Below are 21,830 nucleotides of genomic sequence, written 5' to 3'. Positions count from 1 at the left end.
AGGAGCTACAGATCAGCACAACAACACTGACACCCAGAGAGAGAAGTACAGACAAGGAGAGGAGACAGGCAGAGGAGACAGGGAGAGGAGACAGGGAGAGGAGACAGGGAGAGGAGACAAGGAGAGGAGACAGGGAGAGGAGACAGGGAGAGGAGACAGGGAGAGGAGACAAGTAGAGGAGACAAGTAGAGGAGACAGGGAGAGGAGACAGGGAGAGGAGACAGGGAGAGGAGACAAGTAGAGGAGACAGGGAGAGGAGACAGGGAGAGGAGACAGGGAGAGGAGACAGGGAGAGGAGACGTCAACCACGGAACTCATCAGTAAACGCGACACCTGCAGCCAAACACAAACACAGACACACAGACACAGTCCGCCTTTGTTGTGTCGTCTTCATTCACATTGGAATAGTTTCACACGGCTGACATGTCTCGCCTCGCCTCCTCCCCGCTCTGAGCTGCAGCCGGGGCCTGGGGACGGGCACGGGGCGCCTGTGATTAACCCCTTACACGCCGCTCAAACATAGACATTTCTCAGACCGTGTTGTCGGTCCCCGGTATTGGGGGACTTTTAATGAGTACGAGTACTTTAGAAAATGTGGTATCGAGGCCGATACCAGATACTGGCATCGGTGCATCCCTAACTCAGACACAGACACACAGACAGACACAGACACAAACACACAAACAGACACACACAGACAGACACAGACACAAACACACAAACAGACACACACAGACAGACACATGCCCACAGACACTCAGACACAAACAGACACAGACACACACAAAGACACAGACACACACAAAGACACACACAAAGACACACACAAAGACACAGACACACACAAAGACACAGACACACACAAAGACACAGACACACACAAAGACACACACAAAGACACACACACACAAAGACACACACAAAGACACACACACACACAAAGACACACACACACACAAAGACACACACAGACATAGAGACACACACAAACAGACAGACACACACAGACACAGACGCACAGAGACAGACACACAGAGACAGACACACACAGAGACACAGACACACAGAGACACAAACAGACACACATACAGACAGAGACACACACACACACACACACAAAGAGACTCACACAGAGACACACAAAAAGACAGACAGACAGAGACACACAAAGAGACAGTGACACAGACAAAGACACACACAGAGACAGACAGACAGACAGACACACACACACACAGACAGACAGACAGACACACACACACACAGACAGACACAGACAGACACACACACACACAGACACAGACACACAGACACACACACACACACACAGACAGACACACACACACACACACACACAGACAGACACAGACACACACACACAGACAGACAGACACAGACACACACACACACAGACAGACACAGACACACACACACACAGAGACAGAGACACACACGACACGCTACCGCAGCGAAGAAAAAACCAAAACAAAACCCAGAGTCAGTCAGGAGGAAGTGAATAGAGACAGTGGATGAGCAAAAACTATTAACTCTGAACAAGACAGTAAACCAAAAAAAAAAAAAAAAAAAAACTGAGAAAAAGATGTCCTGCTAATGGTGGGGGGACTTATATTTTAACACATTTCGTGTGTGTGTGTGTGTGTGTGTGTGTAAATGTACAGTAAATATGTTTTTTTTTTCCTTTAATTGTCTCACAATGAAGGGTGTATAAACTTTCTCTCTCTCGGTCACTCATTGACTAAGATAACATTAAATGCAACATTAAACGACTTACACATACCGACACAGACAGTGGATGTGTGTTTGTGCTCGTACACTCCCGTCACTATCACACGCAGCGAGGACGATGACGTACGACCTCCTGGGATATCACTAGTATAAAGATTAGAGTGATCTCTGAAAGCGACACGGTCTCGTGTCCCGATTTCCCAGTGTGTGTGTGTGTGTGTGTGTGTGTGTGTGTGTGTGGCATCGGAGACTGAGAACCCTACAGACGTCTCCCAGGAGCCAGGACATTCTGTCGTCCCCAGTAACCTTCTAATGTTTGGAAAGTCAAAGTGTAACATCATCATGCATTTTGTGTGTGTGTGTTTTTTTTTTTTCACACACATATTTCAGTGTTTAAAAAGATCTTCACCAGGATAATCGATTTCATCTCTGACCCTCATACGCGTTGCAACACCACCAGACATGTCTGACTCATATTAGACAGAAATTCTGAGGAAGTCATGTGATAACCAAGACTTCCTGGCTCCGGCCCTAGGGGAGACGTTTCTCCAGCGTCCACAGCCAACACTGCACTGAACGCTCGGACGCTCTGAAGCCGGCTCTGACGGTGGTATTTAAATCTCGGCCGAGGCCGAGACTGTCCCGAGACGTACCGCTACCGTCTCTGTACCGCAGGGTCCGTGAGACAGAAATCACTGTCCAGTACACAGACACCAGCTTGTGTGATTCACCCTGAGAGCGGACTCATCCTTACACACACTCTCTCTCGCTCAGATTACACGTTACAATCCCGTCTCTCCCTGCTTTCCACTTGGACTGCAGCTGAAACATGAATTCCTGCTCTCCTGCGTAATCTCTCAGGAAGATCTGCTCGGCTCCAAGAATGTTAATGGAGAGACAGAGAGAGAGAGACAGAGAGAGAGAGAGAGAGAGAAGGGATGGGTGCCGAGAGTTTTGCACAATGGCACACAAGTGTCACTACCTCAGGATTAAAAGACCATAGAGTGTGATGTTGTAGGAAATTAATCAACAATATTTCCCTGAAAAAACACCATCACATTCCAAGTTAAGTCCATATGCATAGCGTTACTATGGAAACGGGCGTCTGGTTCATCAGAAGCGGCGTCGAGGTGCAGATAATTTACCAGTTTACCAGTTTCATCATCATGGAGCTTAATGGGTTTCGCAAATGCACTCGACACAATACTGTACTTATAGAAACTGTTCCGGAACAGCTGACCTTCGTGTCCTACAATAACAACTGTTATTGTTGTTGTTACTCAATTATTTAATGCTATGTGTTATTTCGGAGTTTAGAAATAATAATCTAGTATTGTTCTCTTATCAGCGAGAATGAAAGGAAAGGTGTACAGGACAGTGGTGAGACCAGCGATGCTCTACGGCTTAGAGACAGTGGCGCTGAAGAAAAGACAGCAGGAAGAGTTGGAGGTAGCAGAGCTGAAGATGTTGAGGTTCTCTTTGGGAGTGACAAGGATGGATAGGATCAAGAATGAGTTCATCAGAGGGACAACCCACGTTAGATGTTTTGGAGATAAAGTCAGAGAGGCCAGATTGAGGTGGTTTGGACATGTTCAGAGGAGAGATGGTGAATATATCGGTAGAAGGATGCTGAGGTTGGAACTGCCAGGCAGGAGGTCTAGAAGAAGACCAAAGAGGAGATTTATGGATGCAGTGAGAGAGGACATGAAGGTAGTTGGTGTGAGAGAAGAGGATGCAGAGGATAGGGGTAGATGGAGGCAGATGATTCGCTGTGGCGACCCCTGAAAGGGAACAGCCGAAAGACAAAGAAGAAGAAGAAGTATTGTTCTAGAGCGTAGAAAAAGATTATAAACATTAAATTCAAAGGAGTGTCCAAACTTTTGATTGATACTACACACACACAACTATAAAAATAAACACCTCTAAATAGAAAAGAATGGAACTGAACTCATCAGTCATCCCACACAAAGTGTCAAGCACACTGACCTCCTCAAACAGAGGTACACTGTACAGTGTTGGGGGACGTTACTTTTTAAAGTAACTAATTACATCACAAAGTTACTGTCTTTAAAAAGTAATCAATTACATTACAGCATCTCTCACACACACAAACACACTAACGGATTGAGACTGACTGCTATCTGGCTCACGGATTACATAAATTGTCTGAATGACGGATTACGTTTTTGAAAAAATAACTAAATAACTGAGTACTCTAACGCGTTACTTTGTACATTGTAACGTGTTACCTCCAACACTGGTACTGAGGACCTCAAACAATGGGCGATGAACTGAGGATCTCGAACAAAGGACCTTACTCTAAGTACTACGTACTGAAGACCTCACACTGATGAGCTTACACTAAGGACCACGTACTGAGGACCGCACGCTAAGGACCTCACGCTGAGGACCACCTACTGAGGTCCACACGCTAAGGACCCAACGCTGAGCACAACATATTGAGGACCTCACGCTAGGGCCACATACTAAGGAACGCCCGCTAAGGACCACACGCTAAGGACCTCACACTGAGGACGGTCGTACTGAAGACCACATGCTAAGGACCACGTACTGAGGACCGCACGCTAAGGATGGCATACTAAGGACTACACACTAAGGACCTCACGCTGAGGACCAGGTACTGAAGACCACATGCTAAGGACCCTCACGCAAAGGACCACCTACTGAGGTCCACACGCTAAGGACCCAACGCTGAGCACAACATATTGAGGACCTCACGCTAAGGACCACGTACTGAGGACTGCACGCTAAGGACCTCAAGGTGAGGACCATGTACTGGGGACCACACACTAAGGACTGCCTACTGAGAAACGCCAGCTAAGGACCATGTACTGAGGACCCCACGCATTTAATGCATATTGAGGACCTCATGCTCACAATACTACATATTAAGAACCTTGCACTGAGGATCGCATACTGAGAACCATGGACAGAGGATCGTGTACTGAGGACCTCATGATGAGGACTGAGTACTGAGGACCTTGCACTATGGATATCACAATGAGGGCCATGCACAGAGGGCCCCATTCTAAGGACCATGCACTGAGGACAGCATGAAGACCCTTGCACTGAGGATCATATACTAAGAACCCTGGACCGATGACCGTGCACTGAGGAACTCGCACTGAGGACGACGTACTGAGGACCTCCCCCTTCACACAGAATCTAAGATATCCTGTTCACGTTCATGATTTGACGAGATCCCACTTGGTCACGTGGATTGAGGTGTTAGTTTATACCTTCATGTTGGGTCTCTCAGTGATCAGTGTCCCGTCCTTGGCGTAGGAATACACTGTGAAATCCTCTGGCAGGAGAAAGCTGAGGAGACACACACAGAAAGGAAAGAAAAAGAATAAACACCAGCGTGAAAAAGTGAACTGTGCAGACGTGAATATGTCCAAAGAGTGAACTTCTGATCTCTTCCTCATCCAAGTCCATCAGGTCATCATCACCTGCACAGCTGGGACTAAACCTCAACCTCAGAGCTGAGCGCTGAAACAGAACCGCGGTGGTGGTGGTTAGGTGAACACCAGAAAGGAGGAAGTGATGCCAAGAAAGAAAAGGTAAAGAAAGAGGCATACACACACACACACACACACATAGGGGGAGTGTTAACTGAGACAGGCCTTGAGAGAGAGGGGATGAAGTCAGCAGGACACACTCCGCCTCGGCTAAGTTCCAGATTAGCACTAATCTGTCTGCTCTGCTGCACTGTGTGTGTGTGTGTGTGTGTGTGGGAGGGAGTGTGTTTCCCGCAGACACAGAGGGCATCGGTCCACACACCACTCCGCCTATCTGGAGTTTTATTGTATACAGTATATTTATCTATTAATCTTTTTATTGATCCTCATCTTCTTCTCATCTATCTTTCTATTTTTCCTATCTGTCTATTTCTCCATCTACCCACCTTTTCATTTCCCTATGTATCTATCCATTCATCTACATATTTATCGATACATATACACACACACACATACACTGTATCATCTCCATCTTTCTACACATCTTCCTTCTTCTCTCTATCTGTCTATTCATCCATCCATCCTGTATCCTTTTTTCATATCACTCAATTCATCCATCTCCCCATACAGCTATACTCTATATTTCTTTCAGTCTTTCTCTTCCGTCCACCCACACCCTCTCTCAGTGTGTGTGTGTGTGTGTGTGTGTGTGTGTGTGTGTGTGTGTGTGTGTGTTTAATCTTCGGTTCTGCTGATGGAGTTTTATTGTTCAGCGGAAGCAGTTGGAAGGAGTTGAAGCAATGTGCTCTCTCTCTCTCTCTCAAACACACACACACACACACACACACACACACACACACACACAGTGAACCAGTGAGAGGGTGGTGTGTTGAAGCAGAGTGTGATGAAGCAGGGTGACTGTAGCTAACCCTGAAGTTGATTCTTTTCCTGCCCTTTCCAACCCTTGTTAAATGTTTGCTAATTATGTCATGCGGTTCGACATGAAGAACTTTATTCCAAACCCTTTATTCCGTCCTCCTCCATCGAGTCTCGGCTGCTTCACGCTCCTGATCAGCACAAATCACTGCGAGATCTCTAAATAACCGCGCTGACGCTCACAATTGAGGATGAGGACACTGGCGTAAACAGTGTTTTTATCTGGAGTCAGCTTTTCTCCTGACCTGGAGTCAAGAGATGTGAACGGAGGGCAGGAAGTGCTGTTAAAGGGCGGCTTTTTGTCATGAGCTCTGTAACTTCCTGTCTGAGGACATTTCAAAGAACGTCCGGGAAAGAGAAGGAACCTTAACGTGACCTTTCTCTTTTTCCGTAGCTCCGTGGTCATACTCGAGAACCCCGGAATCTTCGCTATGGACGGACGCTGCCGGGAAGCCCCGCCCTCTTTTACACAGAACATCGTAGGATCGTTAAACAATTCTCGGAGCAAATCCACAAACATTTTGATTCAAATCGACATGACATCATCATGCGGTCGTTGCAGATTCGTCGGCTGCACGTCCATGATCTTCCGTTCCATCACAGCCTCGAAGGTGGCTTAGTCGATGGAGATCAGGTGACCTCACTGTCATGTCAAACCAGTCTGAGATGATTGTGACATGGCTAGTTATCCTGTGGTCATAAATTGATGGATACTCAGGTAGGCTGTGATCATTTGGTACTGAGGAACCTAAAATGTTTGCCCCTGCATGTCCATGCTTTCATGTTCTTCACGCCAAATTCTGACTCTACCATCCGATAGAAATCGAGACTCATCAGACCTCGTCCAGGTCCGTCATCCAGTTTTGGTGAGCCCATGTGAGTTCTGCTCCTGCAGCTCTTCAGCTTCAAGCTTCAAGTATTGTGTGGTCAGAGATGCTCTTGGGCGTACCTCAGCTCGAACCAGTCTCCGCCCAGAGAACCGGATATTATCTCTTTTTCACACGTTCTCTGTAAACCCCAGATGTAGTTGTGTGTGAAAATCCTAGTAGATCAACAGCTTGAGAAACGCTCAGACCAGCACGCCAGCACCAACACCACCACCACCACCTTCAGAGTCACTTAAATCTTTAGGAGATCACCAGGTCTACGTGCAGAAATACAAGGAGATGCTGCCGTGTGATTGGCTTAGATCTAATCTAAGCTCAATGTTTGTTTTAGAAAATGAGAACTTAAGGCTACTGTACGGCATCTTTCCCAAATAAGGCAGAGTAACTTAAAATTATTTTAGTTTCTCATACTCGGCGTATTCAGTTGTATGGCGTGTTCTCAGACGCCCAATCAGGTTTAATCATGTTTGCTCACTTCCACCTCGAGGGATTTTATCATGACATACATTGCAAACGGCTAACTTTAGGTCTTTATCGGACACTTTGAAAAACTTCCAGACGGGAGAACTCATGTTGCCACTGGTAAGCTCCGCCCTGCTGTTGTCTACCTACGCGCCGTGCATGCACGTGTGAAAAAGCCGCGCGAGTAATTTCCGTCAAGTGGAACGGCGGCCGATCGGAGCATCACTACTATACATATAATAAAACTGTAAAGTGGGCGTGTCTGTATATTGAAAATATGTGCGGAAAAAAGAATTTGTAGGGACGCAAGATTAGTAACAGAACACATCAAGATGTTTTTTTTTTTTTTTTTTACATTTTTGTCTGTTTGTCTATTTGTTTGTGCACGCATCACATACGAACTACTCATTGAATTTTAATGGGGTTTTCAATGATGTATTTGGCCGATCTTGACGTAACATATAGGCTTTGTTTTGTTTCATAATAATAATAATAATAATATTAATTTTAAGTAATTTCTTTCTGCACATTACTGCAGAAACACTTAAAAATATATATATTTTTTACACCTGCCTCTGCCAGTAAACTGCTCTCATGAATAAACTCTATCCTTTTTCTTTCCCAAGACTGTAAAACACACGCATTATCTGAGAGGTATTTTAGCTAAAGCATCAACACACACACACACACACACACAGCTTGTTAAAGCAACAAACCTTCAAAGTAAATTAATACTTTTTATAATGTGTAAGATTCTACAAGATTAAGACAATGAGAATTGATTTAATCCAAAAAAAAAGGTTGCTATAGCAACCAGTTTAACTATAACACGATGTAAATGTATAAACTCTGTGTGTGTGTGTGTGTGTGTGTATGTGTGTGTGAGAGAGAGAGAAAGAATACTCACTTGTTCTTCTCCAGGACGACAACATGTTCTTTCCCTTGAGCTGGGATAACATAGGACACCTTTAAAAACACACAGACACACACACACACACACATTCTCAGTTAGTTCCCCGTGTGTGTGTTTAGAGATCCCACAAGCAAGTTCAAGCATGAAAATTACCAACAGCTCCATGGAGCAGCACTAAGTCCCCTCCATTTTTAGGATTTCCTCATCACCCAGACATCCTCCTCGTCACTCGTGTCGGCGTTTCGCGCTTTTTAAATCCGTTTTCAATTCATTCGGGACGCGATCATGCAAAGTAAGGAAGTAATCAAAACAACGCACAGACTGCAATAGGAACAGTTCCGCACTTTCAATCTCATATTTGATGTAATTACAATCAATCCCCTTTCAGTTTCAGACACTTGACGAGTGAGCCCATGTTAGCACGTTAGCTACGAAAGCATTATTTAAACGGAATAACATCCTATAACTAGACGTCATGGAACGTTACGTGGCAATAAAATAAAGTCAGCTGACCACCTGAATGTACTGAAGAGAGAGATCAAAGATAAAGGCGGGGTGTGTCTACAGAACATTAAATAGTTCCTGTTTTTTACTTGACCTAAGCATGATCTACATCTAATGCTGCAAGCTGTTACCATAGAAACCCGAAAATGATCCCACAGCGTCTAACCAATCAGATTAAAGCCAATTCAACAGCGCTGTGGTGGAACTGCAACTGAATTAAAGCTGTGTGGTTTTGTGCTCGAGTTAAGCACGAAGCTCAATAAACAGGACGCTGCTGATGAAGAGCTTCTGTCCAAAAACACCTCATGTCTCAAGATCTCCATGTAAGTCTGGAGAACATATGTGAGAATAACTAAACCCACGTGCCATGCTGGAGACCTTTAGACAACCTGCTAGACACGACTCGAGGCTCCGTCCTCCCCTCTGGATGAATGTTTTTCTGGGTTTTTTTTCTCTCAATGACACAAAGATGAGTGATTGTGTGTGTGTGTGTGTGTGTGAGGGGGGGTGAGTTTGGCGATGCCCAGCATGACCATGGCATAGGAAGCCTTTTATTACAGAGGCTCCCGATGACTGAGCATCTGGACAAAGCAGATGGTTCCTGTAGACTTATCTTTTACACAGACACACACACACAAACCACTGGAGAGGGGGAGAGAGAGAGAGAGAGAGATGCATGAAAACTTGATTGAAAGCAAAAGAGAAAGTGATGAGTGAGTGTGTGGGAGGATCGTGACCTCCTGACCCTGATCAGAACCACCACAAACTTAGATCTTTTTGATAACATAATAAAAAAAATAACCGAATCCATCGTTACACTGTGAGCTACTCTGTGTACGTGTGTGTACGTGTGTGTGTGTGCGTGTGTGTGGATTCACCTTATCGGTCCCGTCCTGATCCCTCCTGTGTCTGCTGATGAGTTTCGGGACGCTCACTTCATAGGAGGAGAACTGCGATGTTTGAGAAGTCGAACCTACAATTATACATAAAAAAAAAAATGCCATGATGAAGATTCAATTAAAACTACGATTCTATAAGCATCCCTCATAGATTTTATAAAATATCCAGATTCCATATTAAATTTTTCCTCCCAACTTTAAAAAAACTGTTTAATGAGTAATTACACATAAGCAGTTCCTTCGAACATTCGTTTTCTCATTTATAAACCAAACGCAGCGTTTAAACTAACAACTACAGACTAACTTTGAATACAAGAGTTTCACATTTAAACTCAACACCGCGCGTCTCTGTCCTCATGTGTAAATAGTTCAGAATGCGCCACCTGTAGGATTATAAGGAAACTGCAACGTTTTACCAAAACTCCACTTGACTGTGTTGAGCGGCGGTGAGCTTCTAACGCACGCGACTAAACTTTTTTAAATAATACATGTTTTCATTTAGGGTGGTAGAATGTTGCAGATCCAATATAATCCTACAGATGCAAACGGAGAAAACTTATTGCTGAGTTTGTTTAGAATTGTAACACAATCTAGTCACAGCCAGAGGTCTAGAGAGAGCTGATTGGTCGAGCTCTCTCAGAGGGCAGGGATGAGAGGTACTTAGTGCTCCTACATTAATTACGGCTTTACAGCCAATCAGGGGCGTCTGTGAGCTCACGCAAGCGGAAGGAGTGGCTAGCGCTGTCCTCCGAGTGTGTTACGCCGCCCCCAACGGTGCGTGAGCGAGCAGTTTGAAAAGATGCAGTCGGCTGGCATAACGTGGTTCGGAGGAAGCACGTAATAGTCCCAGCTGAGTGGTAGTAGTAGCCTTAATGTGGGAGCCCCCTAGTGACGGGGAGGAATTGGATACGACTAAATTAGGGAGAAAATTGAGGAAAAAATAAATAAAAATTTGTAACACAACCTAAAAAACAATTAATATAAAATAAGGATATCATAATCCAGTGGATCATAATAAGAATCATGATCCACCGAGGTATCGTAATACTATCGTCTCGGATCACGCCCGCCCCAATTGTTTCACATTCCTAAATGATTCTTTAATCCACTTGATATTTATTCTAATAACACAGTAATTACAACAAAGTCCTTGGGGAACGACTGACCTCCATCAAACATCAGATCATGCAGCTTATAAATTTTCTCCGTCCTGATTCTTCCTGATCATGAAAGCGTTTATGTTTGTAAGGATGGGGTTAGTGTGGGCTCAGACATTTGCACCAGACTGTATGTGCATTACCGTGGGAAACCAATGACCCTTTATTTACTCCCGAGTGAAGTGGGAAGCTTTAACGTGATGGCCTGTGCTATATGACCATAGGCTGTCCCTCACTGCCAGAGCGGAAGTGCATCCGACTTCACAACTTCATAAAAAAACGGCTGAAACTGAATCTGTCTAAGATTTCAACCAGCCGCATTGTTCTTTGTTTTTTTTTTTCTTTTAAAGACACTCACACACACATACAGACTAATTACAAAAAAAAGGCTTTCTAAGCATACATTTTTTTTTCTCCCTGATTAACCTAAAAGCAAGGAAATGAGTGTGTAACAGTCGAGCTGGTGTGATTCAATCAATAACACATTAAACGTGACTATAATCTATGACTAAAAACGGTGTTCTCGATATATACGACAGCCGTTCGAGTCAAACCGGGACTTGCAATAAACTTTCTGGTGAATGAAAGTGTAAAAAAGTGATTTACAGAAAACTTCAAGCACAGTACGGTGATGAACCTCAGTGAAACATGTGAACAGCGCGAGCGTTTTAAAGAAGGCCGTATGTCCGTGAACGACGGCCTATAGTCATGCTCATCGATCGACATTGATGGTGGCTTGATGGTGTCCAAGCACTAGCGAAACACTGAGATAAGTGTGTTAGTGTAGCAGGAAATTATATAGAGAAATAAAGGAAGTGGTTTTTACTCTCACAACTGTGTTCTGTTATTCTGCACAATGAAAAGTCCTGCTTTGACTCGAACGCCCTGTGTGCTGTATATAATCACTGCAATGGTGAAATGTTTAAACTATGTTTACAATATGTTTGTACATATTGTTAAACAAGTAGAGTAAAACACATAGCAGCCTGAAAGATTTTTCAACAGGTGGTTTTTATGCACAATGATACTGTACTTTTACTTTCAATTACAATTTTATACAATTTTTTTATGCTGGTTTATAGCTTTAAAGCCTGAAAATGCATCAATGGGTTTAAAAAAAAAAGGAAACTTGAATAAATTTTTTTTTCTTTCAGCAGGACACTGCACAGGTACAGGCCACCAAAGGGGGCGGGGCTTCATGTACATTGTTCAAATTGTTATAATGTTAAGAAAAATAAGTAAATAAACAAAAATGCAACCAACGAATTTAAAGAATTTAATTTTTTGACCTATGATATTACAGAAAGTGAGACGTAGACTGGCAGTGGGGTGGGGGTGGGGGGTTACGGTCGAATCGCACCTCCGGGGTTGAGGGTTCGATTACCACCTTGTGTGTGTGTGTGTGTGTGTGTGTGTGTGTGTGTGTGTACGCTTTGCATGTTCTCCCCGGGCTTGGTGGGTTTCCTCTGGTTTCCTCCAAAAGGTTAATTGGTTTTCCCAAATTGAGGAAGACACGCCCTTGGGGGCGGGGCATACACATCTGTGCATGTGCACAGATGCTAGAGCGCGTCTCATTGGGCGAGCGCGAGACTAGTACAGGATGAGTCGATTAAATTAAAAAATATATATATTTGTTGTTTTCAACTAACAAACTTAGACAATAGAGAATGAATATCTCCAGGAAATTGAGACTGGTTTGTTTTGTTGTTTGTTTTTTTGTTTATCCTCCCCTGGATTGTGACAAGTAAACAACTTGAATGTTTTTAACCGAATGAGACTTGTTGTTTGTGTCTCCTTACCTCCAGTGCTGTGGAAGAGCAGCAGCAGCAGCACAGACATGATGTGAAGGTGATGAGATAAAGCCCCGGCCATGGCTCCTAATCAGACTTCAGTGTCGGTCAGCTTGTGTTTCAGCTCTTTGTCCAGTGCCCCAGGCTTCAGGGGGAAACTTACTGTCACTTCTCTAAAACTACACAACTTCCTTCTTTATAACTGAGGAATGATTTTTCCGCAGTAATCCGCTGATGGATGGCGCAGTTTTGTCGCTATTAAATCCGACGCGAGCACCCGCGCGACTCACCGCGCTCGTACACCCATTACCAAGGTACCCCTACTACACTGGGGCTGGACTGCGCATGCGCAGGGAATCCCATTCCGCTCCGCCGCAACTTTTCTTCCGATAATCCCCGCCTCCTGCAGAGCTGCCATAGGCTGATGGGACCCGAGGCCGTGTTCTGATTGGACAGCTCACGTCACCGTAGAAACTCCGAAAAGCTGGCCAGTGCCGTTATTGCTTAAAGGTACAGTACTCGGTTTGTTTTTTACACTTTTTATCTCATATATGTGTATATATATATATATGAGATAAAAAGTGTTTCCTCTGGATACTCCAGTTTCCTCCCACAGTCCAAAGACATGCAGATTCTAGTTAGACTACATGGAATAAAAATAAATAAATAAATAAATAAATAAATAAATGTAATAATAATAATAATAATAATAATAATAATAATTTTCACAATTTTCACAATCAATCAATCAATCTTTATACATCCATGGACACTATGGACAACTCCACGTACATCACATCTACACTACATGTTTACGTTTACATTCTGGACCCCTGCACAAAGACACTTTAATAACCTTTGCACAAAGTCACTTTTTCTATGCATATTTGCACACCATTATATTTCTATTTGTACAGTATATTTCTATTTTCAGTTTCTATTTTTAGTTCTATTTTTCCTAGTTAAATTTTATTTTATTTTTTTTATTTAAATTTTCTATCGTATTTCTTTTATTCATATTTATTACTTATTATAAGCTTTAAATTCTCTTTTTAAGGTCACTGGCGGTCATGTAAGCATTTCACTACATTTCGTACTGTGTATGACTGTGTATGTGACAAATAAAATTTGAATTTGAATTTGATTTATATATATAAACCTGCGATACTGTATAAATACATAATAAAATAATGACCTAACTATAACTATAATGACCCTAAATTAATGTGAGAGTAAAATGATATTTGATATTGAAGTATATATGAATATCCATTTAAAAAACTTTAGATTAGACGGTTAATTGGTGTTCCCAAATTGAGGAAGACACGCCCCTGGGGGCGGGGCAAACACATCTGTGCATATGCACAGATGCTAGAGCGCATCCATTTTGAAAACGCATATTTGTTTTCATGTATAAATATAATTCTAATCCATTAACATACCTAAATATACCACCTGACCAAATAAATCAATCAATTAATAAATAAAGTCAGGGGGCTGCATCGAGTAAAGGAACAACTAAGTAGATTTAAAGTTATTGGAACTGGGTTAAAAAAAACCTTTAACACACCATTGAACCTGGCAGCGATAGCTGAACCGTCAACTTTGTGGAAGAAATGTGGTCGGAAGAAAATCATAAATGGACATCACAAATCAAAAAATATTAATTTACCTTTTTGTTTTTCAATAGAAATCCTGTCTGAGGTTGAATCTAGAGTAGGGATCCTGGTTTGGGGATGTTAGGGATCGTCAAAATAATCTGCAGCTTTTACAACTCTTGTATGTGTTTTGAACTATATAGTTAGTATTAATTTTAAAATACAGGCATAACAGTTCATTCATCTTAATCTTTCTTTATAAACCATGTACCTACACACAATAATAAGTTGTTCTGGTCAGTAATTTTACCCCGGTCCCTTACATTTCAGCTAATCACAGTGCGGAAGTCTCTGTCTCCAGCACTGCTCATAACAGTGAGTCTTATACTGTAAGTACAGTGTGAATTTAATGCATTTTTTAATTTTAATACACATACATATATGTAGTTATAATAATACACTAATATAACCTGACTACAAAACTCCAATTGATCCATTTCAGGCTTAACGTTGAGCCCCTACTTGATGCTAGTGCTACTGCTAATGCTAATGTTTTGCTAGTTCCATAGAGCAGCACTGAGGACCAATCAGATCCTGTGGTGTCACTGTAATTGGTTTATTTCTCTTTTTCCGGTTTTAATGCGCATAAATTCCACCTGGATGCTACAAACTAAAAGGAAATGTTTAATTTTTTTTGTATTTTCTGCACTGTGACATTGTGAGACATCATGTATTGACTGTCTCAGGTGTTCTAAAGAGTGAGCAGTATGGAATCTGTGGATGAAGATCTGGAGGAAAAGCTGAAGAAGATCCTGAACGGAGAAGGGTTTGAGGTTCTAGACTTTGACTCCGTGCCTGAACGTGTGCAGGCCGCGACCCTGAGGAAGAACGTCTGCTACATAGTGAGCGCCGTCATCTTTAACACCGAGGTGAGGATCATTAACAGGACTGTATCAGATATTATTAGTTAAACATTTGTATCATGTTGCAGTGGTAGTGACTGTGTGTGTGTGTGTGTGTGTGTGTTTAAGGGTGAGGTGCTGATGGTCCAGGAGGCGAAGAGGGAGTGTTACGGACGCTGGTATCTCCCCGCAGGCCGCATGGAGGCGGGCGAGAGCATCCGCGAAGCTCTGCGCAGGGAGGTAAGAGAGGAGGCGGGGTTCGAGTGTGAGCCAATCACAATGCTGCTGGTGGAGGAACAGGGGCCGCAGTGGATACGCTTCACCTTCCTCGCCGAGGTCACAGGTCAGCGCTCGTGTTTTTTAGAGGTAGCTACAGGAGGATAGAAAGTGTCGGGGGGGGGGGATTGAAAAAAAATGACAAAAACCATCCCTTCTTTAAAACCACCATAATTAATAATGCTGTGTATTACGTAATATTTGTTGTGAGAATAAAATATTAAACTTTCTATGTATGATAATTTTTAGCGGCGATTAGCCAATCAGAACTCAATATTGTATCATGAGCTCTTTTTTTTTACACTTAGAAATTTAATTATTAATTAATAAGAAATTTAGAGGATGATGTAACAGAGATATGCACTGATCAGTGACAATGTAGCTTTGTTTCTTAATTTATTTTAAAGCTAAATGTAAACTTTTAAACTCTTGTATTTAAAGTTAGTTTGTATTGTTTTAATTTGAGTTTTTAAGTGAGAAAACATAAGTAATAAGTAACAGGCTACATTTAATTACTCAAATTACATTTAATTAATTGAAGGTTTAACACTAGAAGCGCCGCGCCAGTGTCACCTACTAAAAGCGCGGTTCAGCGGTCATTTGACCGCCTATTGTTTTGAATGGGAAGCTGCTGCTGACACACAATGATCGCTAGATGGCGCTTTCACCCAAAGCAAATAGTTTAGCTCCAAGATCAAATTGCACTTGGACAACGCGCCATTCATTCCCGCGTTGATAATAAGCGGTATCTTTTTTTCATATTTAACTGAGAAAACCTACTACAGAGTCTCTAAGGGGACAAACGAAGAGGGAAAAAACAAGTCAGAGGGAAAAAACAAGTCATGTTTGGAATTATAACCCAAAGTTTTTGACTTTTTTCTGCCGTTTTTTCTCCTCCTTTGTCCATCTAGGGGCTTCGTACTATAACAAAAAGGAAAGCTCTACTTAATTTTATATCGTATGGAGAAAATGTTATTAGTTTGTTCATTCTATTTGAAGCTTCTGAACGTCTCGGAGCAGAGATTTAGTTCTGAACTCGCTTCCGTGAAATTATCGCTAAAACAATAAATCAGTGTTGCTAGGCAACGGACCACGCGCCTAATCGGTTCACTTGGCCGCGGTGTATTATAAACCTGCGGGATGTTTCACTGTTTATGTTCATGTAATAAAAGCGAGTGAAATGTGGAAGTGATGTGTGGCCACTGAATGAGAACTAAATCAAAGATTTCGGTAACTACACTGAGTGTAACATCTGCATAGTGACACTAAACAGCTGAACAACTTCACTTTCCCGTTTACCTCTGAGAAAAAAAAAGCTGTATGTTGTTTGTTTATATGTTTATAAAAGTACACGAAGTAGGCGCGCGCGCGCACACACACACACACACACACACCTCCCCTGAGCCCTCGGTCAACATCTAATGACCGTCGATATGCAAATGAGTCCAGACGTAGCCTAACGTGGTGTCGTGTCGGATTTCAGCTGTCAAAGAAAGTGGAAAGACTTTGAAACAGTTGCAGCGTTTTTTTCAGTTACAACAAGCACAGGGATGAGTCCACGTTGTTTCACTGGTTATGACAAAGTGACACTAAACAGCTGAACAACTTCACTTTTCTGTTAACCTCTGAGAAAAAAAAAGCTGTATTTAGTTTGTTTATATTCAGAGTAACACCTTCCAACTACCTCTCATAGTCTATTGTTAGTTTTAATGATTTGGCTGAAACTAATTATCACTACATAAGTACCCCAACACCCCTGATCATGAGTTTCAGCTGAAACTAATTCTATACATGCAACAGAAAATGTAGATGCAGATTCCACATGTATAAAGATGCATGCTATATATATATATATATATATATATATGTGTGTATTCGATGCATGCTATATATATGTGTGTGTATGTGTGTGTAATCGAGGCTGGCTCTATTCAGGGGCAAGAGGGGCAGCGCTCAACTAAATGTCTGCACATGTTAATATATTCCTAAAATTAATATATTACAAGTTGATAAACTGATCTGCGGTAGCAGAGAAATCCGCTGAAAAAGGGACACTACACAATAAGGTATTAGATGTCCCTCATGTCTCTGTCCCTCTGCTGTGCGTATTCATTCACAGGCTGCAGCGCGCGCGCGCGCTCACACACACACACCTCCCCTGAAGCAGTTGCGGCGTTTTTCAGTTACAACAAGCACAGCGATGAGTATAAGAATAAAATAAGGTATCAGTTTGGTCTGTGTAGTTAGTGCCCTTGTATAGAATAAATGAATGAATAACACATTCCAACCACCTCTCAAAAGAGTGCCATAGTTTTGCAAAAATACTTGCAAAACATCAGCATACATTGGAGGGAACTTCTGAGGTGGTCAGTGATTGATGGCACGGTCGTTCGGAGGGGGTTGTGATCACACCTACAGTTCTTTTGTTCTAAGCTGTTGGTCAAATATCTCTCCACTTGAAATGGAAGCACAAAATTGAGGGGCAACATGCAAGGGATTTCAGCATCTCGACGCACAGTAGAAGCTGTTTGTAAAGAAGACACTCTTTGTTTTTTTATTTTGTAATCTTTCTCGTGTTTACCTTGTACTGTACAATGTATATTCATTTTATTAATGAATTGCTGTGAATAAACTACATATGCAGTTGATTTACCAGAAAGGACTTTTCAGTTTTTGTGTGCTAAACTAAACTTCAGGGTCAAGTAATAGCGATTTTATTTGAAAAGTATATATATATATATATATATATATATATATTATTATATAAATATATATATAGGGAAAGATTAAGAAACACGCTGAAGCGGAATATATATATATATATATATATATATATAGCATGTATCTTTATACATTTGGAATCTGCATCTACATTTTCTGTTGCATGTATAGAATTAGTTTCAGCTGAAACTCATGATCAGGGGTGTTGGGGTACTTATGTAGTAATTAGTTTCAGCCAAATCATTAAAACTAACAATAGACTATGAGAGGTGGTTGGAAGGTGTTACTCTGAATATAAACAAACTAAATACAGCTTTTTTCTCAGAGGTAAACAGAAAAGTAAAGTTGTTCAGCTGTTTAGTGTCACTATGTCATAACCAGTGAAACAACGTGGACTCATCGCTGTGCTTGTTGTAACTGAAAAAAACGCTGCAACTGTTTCAAAGTCTTTCCACTTTCTTTGACAGCTGAAATCCGACACGACACCACGTTAGGCTACGTCTGGACTCATTTGCATATCGACGGTCATTAGATGTTGACCGAGGGCTCAGGGGAGGTGTGTGTGTGTGTTTGTGTGCGCGCCTACTTCTTGTACTTTTATAATCATTCTACATATAAACAAACAACATACAGCTTTTTTTTTCTCAGAGGTAAACGGGAAAGTGAAGGTGTTCAGCTGTTTAGTGTCACTATGCAGATGTTACACTCCGTGTAGTTACCGAAATCTTTTATTTAGTTCTCATTCAGTGGCCACACATCACCTCCACATTTCCCTCGCTTTTATGCATAAGCAGTGAAACATTCCGCAGGTTTATAATACACCGTGGCCAAGTGAACCACGTTCCCGCCGATTAGGCGCGTGGTCCGTTGCCTAGCAACATTGAACGAAACGAGGCATAATCGTGGTGTTTGCTTCGGTTATGACATAGCATAGTTTATTATCTGCTGTGGTAGATCTGATTTATTTACATTCAATAATGAGGCTTTATATCCTCAGGAGGGGTCATTACATATGTAATATGTAAAACAATATTGTTTTAGAGATAATTTCACGGAAGCTTCTAACAGAACGAACAAACTAATTAATTTTCTCAAATCCTTATAAAAATGAAGTAAAGCGAAATTCCGTAAATGTCCTTATAAAATATCGCTGATTATCAACGCCAGAACGAATGGCGAATTGTCGATAATTTACGGAAGCACATATATATATATATATATATATATATATATATATATATATATATATATAAACTGCATATATGGAATAAAACCTGAGATAGTTACACATGCTAGTACACGCACTGAATGACGCATAGATAGTATGCGCGATTCCTTGCGCCATCTGCTGAGAGAAATGAGAATCGCAGGTTGGAAAAGACAGGAAACGTCATGCCGCCGCGCAGCTGTCAGCGATTTCACGTAAATAAGAGCAAAATAGCTTTATACTGGCTTTTACTGGTGCGATTTTAAAAATTTAAGCATACAGGGTGATTAAGCTCACAGAACTAGGAAAAGTCATGAAAGGAGGGTCCTGGAAATTGATCGAGTGTGAAGTATTATTTTTTTTTTACCCCCTTGCGGTCAAATGACCGCTGCTCGGCGCTTCTAGTGTTAAAACTGTAAAGAAATCAGGGAAAAATTTTATATCGACTCGGGATATTTATAAAATCGTGATACTTATAAACTCTCAATTTTGTCATTGAATTTACACCAAGGTATCGTGAGATTTTTATAGTAAATACTTAAAAAAAAAAACACATCATATCATAACTTTTGCAAGAAACCGATTATTATTAATCATTTGAACGTAAGTTTTTACGCGATGTACTGTGGAAGTCCTCACTTTAAGATGCTGTAATGCTTCCTCTATTTGTCCACTAGGGGGCAGCCTGAAGACACTGTCCGAGGCCGACTCGGAGTCGCTGCAGGCTCGGTGGTGGAATCGCGAGGCGCCTCTTCCTCTGCGCAGCCGGGACATCCTGTGTCTCATCGACGCCGGACTGAGGTACCGTCAGAAGCCGTGGTTTCCGGTTTCTCACCCGGTGAACTCGCCTTGCTCCGTGGTGTGTCAGAGACTTCTCATCGTCTTCATCTGCAAGGAGCGAATGTGGCTGCTTCTCACCAAACACACAGACGATCCTGGGACACACACTCGCCTTCCCGTGGCCGTCTCAGAAAAGGGGTATTCGGTCAAGTGGGCGGGACACAGACTGGTCCAGGAGTGCATGCCCACGGAGCATCCCGCGCCGCAACTGAACGTGCACGGGGTTCTCGGAGTGCAGCACGACGGCAGAGTCCTGGGCCAGTCAGACGGGATCTGTTTCAATACACTCGTGACTCTTGAGCGTTCAGAGGACCAGGAGGAGCTCAACAGTCCGCCGCTTTTGGACAACGAGAGGTACACGTGGAGAGAAGTCACCAATCAGAGCACGAGAGATGAGATAGTGAGGAGGATAAAGGACAGAGCACTCGTACCCTTGCACAGTCTTTGACTAATTAACTACAACAGGTTTAAACTAATGACCTGATCATGGTCGTTACTTTTTCATGTATACAGTCTGCCTTCAGATCAGAGCAAAGTAGCATTAAGGCTTTTAAAGCCAGTTCATTTCATTAGTTCATTTGTAATTTGTATTTTTATGATTTAATTATTGAGCCAGTACAAAACATTTCTGATTTTCAAACATGAGTACTCCACAACAAATTTAAAAGTTAAAGAAAAATATCTGCAGGACAGAAAACAAAGCAGCGGACACTTTTCAGACCAAAAGTAAAACTTGGTAGCAAATTTCCTTATAAAACTGCACACATTGTACCTGACACTAAAGTGTCCTTACTTTTTTTTATTTATTACTGTTTATTGGAATGTTTTTTTTTTTTTTAGGCATCCTTGTTTTACAGAGTTTATTTGCATGTGCCGAAGACTTACGCACAGTACAGTAAAACCTTTAATGTTTGACGGTTTGGTTGTTAGTGCTCCTAATAAAGAGGTATAATGAGAATCTTCATCGATGTCTACTGATGAAATGTATGAGGAAGAAATATTTATTCATGTTAATCCTGCACAAACCTTTAAGCACTATGATGCATGGAGAAAAAAACATGTATGACGTATCAGACGTTTGTAATAAATCGATTTACTGATACAAATCATGACACACTTGCTGTATCTTCATATAATCCATGTTTACACAGATTTCACAACACACATACACACACACAGGATTCATCCAAGGCAGAAACTCACACACTCCATAAATGCAGAGTCAGAAGCACTGACTCATTAAGAAAAAAAAAAATTGTGAAAAGATGATCTGCAGACTCTTAATGTTTGGTTCAACTATGCAATATTAAAACACATCGATTAAAAACAAACATTAATAAACGTCCATATGTAAAGTATCACATGTAACAATGGTGATAGGAGTCTTTTTCTATACTTAATGTAATATCACAATAGACTTTGAAATAAGATAAATAATAAGACGATTTTTGTGCAGAAAAATGCTCGGGTCTCGCAAACGCGTCCCTGTGATATTAAATACGCAGTTAAGGCA

The 21,830-nt window shown here is 41.8% G+C and overlaps 2 protein-coding genes across 5 annotated transcripts in view; one reads left to right on the top strand and one right to left on the bottom strand.

Moving 5' to 3' along the window:
• adam9 (ADAM metallopeptidase domain 9) overlaps positions 1-13,104 on the bottom strand; it is a 28,694-nt gene extending 15,590 nt beyond the window's left edge. For 2 of the 3 annotated variants that reach the window (XM_053503948.1, XM_053503950.1), the window contains exons 1-4: positions 12,783-13,104; positions 9,806-9,906; positions 8,418-8,476; positions 5,004-5,082 (exon numbers count right to left, since the gene is read on the bottom strand). In XM_053503948.1, coding sequence (XP_053359923.1) covers positions 5,004-5,082; positions 8,418-8,476; positions 9,806-9,906; positions 12,783-12,855 — 312 coding nt within the window. In that variant the 5' untranslated portion in view covers positions 12,856-13,104. The remainder of the gene's footprint in view (positions 1-5,003; positions 5,083-8,417; positions 8,477-9,805; positions 9,907-12,782) is intronic. The other variant, XM_053503949.1, reaches the window with a different exon arrangement.
• A 162-nt stretch (positions 13,105-13,266) lies between these two features.
• Positions 13,267-21,396, top strand: nudt18 (nudix (nucleoside diphosphate linked moiety X)-type motif 18). Of its 2 annotated transcripts, none has more exons than XM_053503953.1 (4): positions 13,267-13,283; positions 15,118-15,300; positions 15,403-15,616; positions 20,155-21,396. In XM_053503953.1, exons 2-4 carry the CDS (start codon positions 15,139-15,141, stop codon positions 20,763-20,765), a joined length of 987 nt encoding a protein of 328 aa, XP_053359928.1. In that variant the 5' UTR covers positions 13,267-13,283; positions 15,118-15,138; the 3' UTR covers positions 20,766-21,396. The 2 variants fall into 2 exon arrangements, with proteins under 2 accessions (XP_053359928.1, XP_053359927.1); XM_053503952.1 differs by lacking the exon at positions 13,267-13,283 and adding an exon at positions 14,695-14,760 and having other exon boundaries at positions 20,155-21,395.
• Positions 21,397-21,830: the final 434 nt, after the last annotated feature.

This window comes from Clarias gariepinus, chromosome 9 (genome assembly GCF_024256425.1).
Source record: "Clarias gariepinus isolate MV-2021 ecotype Netherlands chromosome 9, CGAR_prim_01v2, whole genome shotgun sequence".
In the NCBI taxonomy this organism is placed as follows: domain Eukaryota; kingdom Metazoa; phylum Chordata; class Actinopteri; order Siluriformes; family Clariidae; genus Clarias; species Clarias gariepinus.
The sequence above is the reverse complement of the archived record's forward strand: the minus strand, read 5'-3'. Positions and strand labels throughout refer to the sequence as shown.